This window comes from Anopheles arabiensis, chromosome X (assembly GCF_016920715.1).
Source record: "Anopheles arabiensis isolate DONGOLA chromosome X, AaraD3, whole genome shotgun sequence".
Lineage (NCBI taxonomy): Eukaryota > Metazoa > Arthropoda > Insecta > Diptera > Culicidae > Anopheles > Anopheles arabiensis.
Genome location: NC_053519.1, coordinates 4,620,671 through 4,627,304, shown reverse-complemented (window position 1 = coordinate 4,627,304; position 6,634 = coordinate 4,620,671). Strand labels below are relative to the sequence as shown.

The window sequence follows — 6,634 nt, the reverse complement described above, 5'->3', positions numbered from 1 at the left end:
TACAACTGATGTGTCAAATCAGTACAATTTGCTCAATGAACTGTCAAATGTTAGAAAACCGCGTTTCTCCGAATCCGCGTGTAAGAGGTACCGTGTATTTCGTATAAGAGGTATCGTATGTTTATTAATCTTAATGGATTCATGGATGTTATAGATTCAAGAATCTTTCGAGATTCACGAATGCTTGGAAATTCATCATATTAGAGATCAGATTCGGATCACTCATCGTATGAAGATTCATATGAATGAATCTCAACGCAAGATTCATGAAACCCAACACTAGTCAGGCATGGCATAGTAAGCTTGCCGTAGGATGTTAAAGCTTGCGGACGCTAGTGTTAAATAAAGTCTGAAAATCTGAATCAAGAATGAACATTGTCGGGACCATTTTCAACCATTGGTTGTTTATCCAACACGCGGAAAGACGCACGGGAAAGTATGTCTCGAACGAACGAGTACAGTGAGGTGACCACTGAGATGTAAACATACCCCATATGACATTCGCTGAGGAGCAACGACACTCGCTGGCTGTATTATACTCATTGGCGTTGACTTGAGCTTTTTGAACGCAAACAAAATACCCAAAAGGAAAAGCTCCAGTGAAGAATTATCAACTAAGCTGTCACCTACTGTATTTAATTGTAAGGCCTCATAAAGGAAATCCCAAGCAACTCGTTACAGTTCTGCACGGTTGGGAGTGAAAATCGAAAAACAAAAATCAGAATTTCAACGTTACGTAATAAATGGACATTTGCTGCATACCGGCCTGCAAGGCCACGACGACAGTTTACACCGGTTGGTTCGGGTGCGTGCCGAGACGTTACCATGGGTTACGGGCACACGGGGCCGTCCGCTCACTCGCATGCGACGTACACCACACACCGCGGAGTGGGGCACAATTGCACAATGTGAAAATAGGCAAACCTTCCAGCAAAGCAGCAGTTTAGGAAGCTAAACTGTCCTCCCCCGAGCTGTCAAACAGGAAACCATACACTGTTTTGGACTGTCGGAAATGTCGAACCGAGAAGCGATCATTATCTAGAGCCCGAACACAGACACACACACAGGGCAGTCGAAGCCCTGTGGTTTCATATCAAACCCTATTTGTTTTGCTTCTTCCTCTGCATCCCTACCCGCCCCTTCCCCCTTTGGGTTGCCAACGTCCGAAACGTCCAGAAGCGGAATTGATTGAGTCTCGGCCCGAATCGATGAGTGGGCGCTTTGCTGACCCCACGGAGCATTTAAATGTGGCTAACAGTGTGGTACGGCACGTGAGATGCGGGCTGGAAGCGCACACGCATGCTGCTAGCGCGCTCATCGAGAAAACGGCTGCTTATCTCGGGCGCCCTCAGCCTCGTCACGATCGTTATCGCGCACCGCAGTCTCTAAAATCAGTGTGAGAGTGATTGTGAGCGGTGGCTGGAGATCCTGTTTGCTGTTTGCTTACGGTTGTCTTGGTTTAGGGGAGAGGATGGAATTCGTAGAAGAATTCACCGACGAGGAGCGGTTAAAAATCGAGCAAGATTTCTCCCGCCTGGCAGGTAAGCGCGTTCTCCCCCCTGTGTGAGCTTATCAAGGATAAAGCGTGTGTGTGTTTGTTTTGTACTACTTACCCACAGACAAATGCTATCTGGACCACGCGGGCACGGCACTGTACGGCGAGTCGCAGCTGCGCGCCGTCCAGGAGCTGCTGGGGGGCGGCCTGTACTGCAACCCGCACACCAGCCGCACCATGGAGGACCTGATCGATCTCGTGCGGTACCGGGTGCTGCGCTGGTTCCAGACCCGGCCGGCCGACTACAGCCTGGTGTTTACCTCCGGCACGACCGCCAGCCTGAAGCTGGTCGCCGAGTCGTTCGAGTTCGGGCAGGGCGACGCCGAGCCGGGCTCGTTCGTCTACCTGCGCGACAGCCACACGTCCGTGCTGGGGATGCGCGAGCTCGTCCGCACCGGCCGGGTGCAGCCGATCGAGCGGGCCGAGCTGCTGCAGGCGCTGAACGAACCGGAGGACCCACGGCGCCAACACCCCCTTCGACCCTCGCTGCTCGTCTTTCCCGCCCAGTGTAACTTTAACGGCGCCAAGTACCCGCTGGAGCTGTGCGAGCTGATCGAGCGGAACGGGCTGCGCGGGTACGGCGGGGACGCGTTTCACGTTTGTCTCGATGCGGCCAGCCACGTCTCGACCAGCCCGCTCGACCTGTCCCGCTACCGGCCGAGCTTTGTCTGTCTGTCGTTCTACAAGATCTTCGGCTACCCGACCGGGCTGGGCGCGCTGCTGGTGCGCCGGGACGCGGAACCGCTGCTGCGCGGGAAGCGGTACTACGGCGGTGGCACGGTCAAGATAGCGCTGAGCGGGCCGGACCGGTTCCACGAGCTCCGGGACGCGCTAGCGGACCGCCTCGAGGACGGCACGATCAACTTCCTCTCGATAGCGGCGCTGCTGCCGTGTCTGGAGACGCTCACGCGCCTCATACCCGGCCCCACGATGGACCGGATCCAGCGGCACACCTTCCAGCTCGCCCGCCACTGCTACCGGGAGCTGCAGGCGCTGCAACACGCAAACGGCGGCCGGGTGGTCGACCTGTACCACGATACCGCGTTCGGGGACGCCCGCACGCAGGGCGCCATCGTCAACTTTAACGTGCTGAACGACGACGGCGGGCACGTAGGGTTCGCCGAGGTGGCGTGTATGGCCGCAAACCACGGCATCTACCTGCGCACCGGGTGCTTCTGCAATCCGGGCGCCTGCCAGCGCCACCTGCGGCTCGCCGATGACGATCTGCTGCGCCACTACCGGGCCGGGCACGTGTGCGGCGACGCGAACGATCTGATCGACGGGCAGCCGACCGGGTCGGTGCGCGTCTCGTTCGGGTACTGCACGCGCCGGTCCGACGTCGACCGGCTGGTGGCGATGGTGCGCCGATGCTACGTGCGCCGCTCGCTAACCGGGCCGCTGTCGCGCGCGGACGTCCTCGCGCAGTACAAAAGCTACGACCGGCCGCGGCTGGTGCAGCTCTGCCTGTATCCGGTCAAGTCGTGCGGTCCGCTGCGCGTCACTGCCGGTGGGTGGCCGCTCGCCCCGACCGGGCTGCTCTACGACCGCGCGTTCCTGATCGTGGACGAGCATGGGGCCGCGATGACGCAGAAGAAGCTGCCGGCCATGTGCCGCATCCAGCCGGACATTGCGGACGGGCGGCTGGTGCTGCGGCACGCCGACCTCGAGGACGAGCCGCTGACGATCGAGCTGGAGGGCGATGGAGAGGCGGGCGAGCCGGCCGCCGCACACCTCTGCCAGACGAAGGTGTGCCGGGACAGCGTGCAGGGCGTGGACTGTGGCGAGCGGGCGGCCGACTGGGTCAGCCGGGCGCTCGGTGTCTCCGGGCTGCGGTTGCTGCGCCAGTCCGAGCAGGAGCCGCGCCGCCAGCGCCAAACCGACCGCGCCCTGTCGCTCAACAACCAGGCCCAGCTGCTGCTCGTCAACCGCACGTCGGTCCGGTGGCTGCGCGACAAGGTCGGGGACGGAGACTGGGACGGCGCGGACGCACCGTCGCTCGACGCGCTGGTCGACCGGTTCCGGGGCAACCTGATCGTCGAGACGGTCCGCCCGCTGGAGGAGTCGGACTGGCGGCGGGTGCTCGTCGGCCCCAGCCAGTTCACCGTCGACGGGCCCTGCACCCGCTGCCAGATGATCTGCATCGATCAGGCGACGGGCGAGCGGACGGCGGAGCCGCTACGCACGATCAGCCGCGAGTTTGGCGGGCGGATGCGGTTCGGCGTCTACCTGTCGCTGGCGGGCGATTGGGCCGACCGGGAGCTGCCCCTCGGTGCGACGGTTTCGGGTGTAATCGAGGAAAGCGAATAGCGAATCCGAGGGTCAAAACCTTTTTTTTTCTTTTTGTTTTGCTAAACACACACGCATTAAACGCACACTGAACATTAAACTTTGCGGTTTACCCACCAACAACGCACCTGGATACTTTAGCAATAAAAAAAAACGGACTAGAAGACACACCACCGCACATCTCTCTGGCTTTCTTTGCTCGCCCCAGCCCAGCACTACTGCAGCACACAGTCCGTGATCGGTTGCTCCGCCACCTTGGCCACGGGAAGGCCGTCCCGGGCGTTGCGCACGTTCTGCACCACCTCCTCGTAGCGCGGGAAAGCGAGCGAGCCCAGCTTGGAATGGACGAGCGTATCGTTGATCTGCACCTCGAACGAGCCGCGCCGCCCGGTGCGGCAGACCACATCCGCCTCCGGGATCTGCTCCCGTATCAGGGCGGCCAGCTCCAGGCACTGCGGTTTCGAGTTGCACACATTGCTATGGGGTCGCGAAGAAGCGGGAAAACAGGGAAGAGCTTTCATGTAGTTACACTACCAAAACACGCATTGCTGCCCTGCGCTGGCACGCCGCGGTCACGTACCAATACTCGATGTCGACTCGAGGCTTCGGGCGCGCTGCCTCACCCTCCGACATGGTTGGATGTGGTGTGATGTTTTTCGGCGAATTTTGCGTTGCACAGTTAGCGCCTCGCTGTGTTTTTGTTTTGGTTTGGAGCAAGGATAATATATTTAGAAGGTTGATTTTTATCGATTTTGCTGGGCGACATTGTGGGGGACATCTGTCAATCTCTGCATACAAATTTCATTACCCCGCACCAGCCCTCCCCGATTTTTATACCGGAGCCCACGGAAGAGAAATGTCAAGTCGAGAAATGTCATTTTGCTCTGAACAACTTAACCTTGTCATTTATAACACCTTGGTTTGGAGGCAGCCGGGTTTTGGGTGTTTTTTTGTTTTGTTTGTGTCAGCGGAGCGTCTGTCATCGTGCGTCAAAATATTGAGCGGGCGCATGCAGCACGTTTGAATAAAACCCGTTACCGTTCAAATAGACATAGAACAACAACGTCACGCGCGACAAACAGTAGCTCAATTTTGCAAACAGAGCTACTCGTCTCACGCGACATTTCTGCTTCTGGAGTTGATGGTACAATGGGTTCGATGGATGGGTTTTCGATCACTTGCGGGTATCCAGTAGCTCAGTTTCGAAAGGTTCGAGAGGGCTAATGTAAACGCACGGTCAAAATTTCACTCCACGTAGATCAAAGTAGCTCATTGTTCAAATCTATTTTTTTGCGTTTGGCATTAATCTGGCTCATAAACAAACTTGACAATTCGATTATTCGATTCCTAAACGGAGTATAGAAAGACTTCGTTTAGCAGGCGGTGAACGACTGATGCTTTCTAAAAATAGTACAAAAAAGCCAGTGGCGCCATCTGTTGGTGGGATACCCAACCAATGGAGCGCTTTTGTCGCTTTGAGAGCTTTGAAGTTAAAGTAAAATAATTACCACAAAAACCGATTCTGATTCCCTGCGCGTTATTACACTAGCGAGTAGAATTTTCATTTCTCGCTGGCATCGGTCTTGACAGAAGAATTCTAATTCCACCTACCTAGTCTGATAGCGCCATACCCAAATAGCCAAAATTGCTTAAGCAGCTGCTCTGATTCGCCTTTTGCAGTATTTAAACAGAATCAAAGATCCAGTTGGGTCTTTCAAATAGCTCTTAGGCTGGAAATAGACGAACCGAGATCGTCACGGTACCACGAAATTCGCGCTTTGTTTATAACAGTTGTAGAACAGTAGAGTTGTCAAATCTTCCGCGCCACCAATCGCGCCTGCTGTTTCGCAGAGATACCCAACTTCGGTATTGCTGAGATTTTCGCGGTAGCGCGAACCGATTATTTTTACTTTTCCTGGCGGATTTGTGTGAAAACTCTTGTCGAGAAATGAGTTTTGTATTTTATTTTGCATAAACTATGTGAAATAAATAATTTGATTCGCAAATTGATAGAAAAATATTTCTTCTTGGCACATTCAATCGTCACCAGACCTCGGATGGTTCCATACACGAACCGCGATTATCTCGCCTGTCTGTCAGATTTTATAACATAATTGACAGCTCAAGTCATACGCGATTTTCGCGGTACCGCGATGATCTCGGTTCGTCTATTTCCAGCCTTAAGCAGCTTCCTTATGCCACGGTGCCAGGGATTATTTTTCTTTACGATTTATTTTCAAGCAAGTCGTCATCAATGAAATAAAAAACGCGATGTGTGTTATGTTATATGTATGTTCATTTTCATGCAAAATTCTATATGAATGGTCGTGTGGTCAGATACGTGGGTATCAACACCAACGACCATTACTCATATCTCACTTGCTTCAGTACTGGTGGTTTCCATTGAAGTTTAGTATTTAAACAATCGTATCGCCGTTCTAGTTCTAGCGACGCATAACTACAATGCGAAACCATACAACAGTACAGAGGAAATGAGAAAGCTCTCCTCCAAGCGATGAAGCTCAACTGGTTGGGATATCCCACCAACAGAGAGCGCCACCAACTTTTTTGCTATTTTTAGAATGCATGAGTCGTTTGCCGTCTGCTAAACGAAGTCTTTCTATATTCCGTTTAGGTAGAGAACTTGAGTCGTTTAGAAGCCGTTTAGTGGTCGTTTAGTGGATTTGTGGCACTTGAGATGCCTTCAATTTCCATCGTGAACCATACACATCATGCTAACCAGCTGCAAGGATCCAGAGTTCAGCTCCATAGTTGCGCAAAATACCGTCAATC

At 54.1% G+C, this 6,634-nt stretch overlaps 2 protein-coding genes across 2 annotated transcripts; one reads left to right on the top strand and one right to left on the bottom strand.

The window, feature by feature from the left end:
• Positions 1 to 504: 504 nt before the first annotated feature.
• Positions 505 to 4,019, top strand: LOC120905783 (molybdenum cofactor sulfurase). Its single transcript, XM_040316903.1, has 2 exons — positions 505 to 1,541; positions 1,620 to 4,019. Exons 1-2 carry the CDS (start codon positions 1,472 to 1,474, stop codon positions 3,860 to 3,862), a joined length of 2,313 nt encoding a protein of 770 aa, XP_040172837.1. The 5' UTR covers positions 505 to 1,471; the 3' UTR covers positions 3,863 to 4,019.
• Positions 3,867 to 4,602, bottom strand: LOC120905786 (migration and invasion enhancer 1). The gene is made up of 2 exons (XM_040316908.1): positions 4,422 to 4,602; positions 3,867 to 4,318 (listed from the first exon to the last, which is right to left on the bottom strand). The coding sequence occupies exons 1-2, from the start codon at positions 4,472 to 4,474 to the stop codon at positions 4,057 to 4,059; spliced, it is 315 nt and encodes a 104-aa protein (XP_040172842.1). The 5' UTR covers positions 4,475 to 4,602; the 3' UTR covers positions 3,867 to 4,056.
• Positions 4,603 to 6,634: the final 2,032 nt, after the last annotated feature.

Coding starts and splice junctions, on each gene's coding strand:
- LOC120905783 (XM_040316903.1), top strand. CDS start 1,472: ATGGAATTCGTAGAAGAATTCACCGACGAGGAGCGGTTAAAAATCGAG. Junction 1,542..1,619: donor AGATTTCTCCCGCCTGGCAG/GTAAGCGCGTTC, acceptor ACTTACCCACAG/ACAAATGCTATCTGGACCAC.
- LOC120905786 (XM_040316908.1), bottom strand. CDS start 4,474: ATGTCGGAGGGTGAGGCAGCGCGCCCGAAGCCTCGAGTCGACATCGAG. Junction 4,319..4,421: donor CGAGTCGACATCGAGTATTG/GTACGTGACCGC, acceptor GCGACCCCATAG/CAATGTGTGCAACTCGAAAC.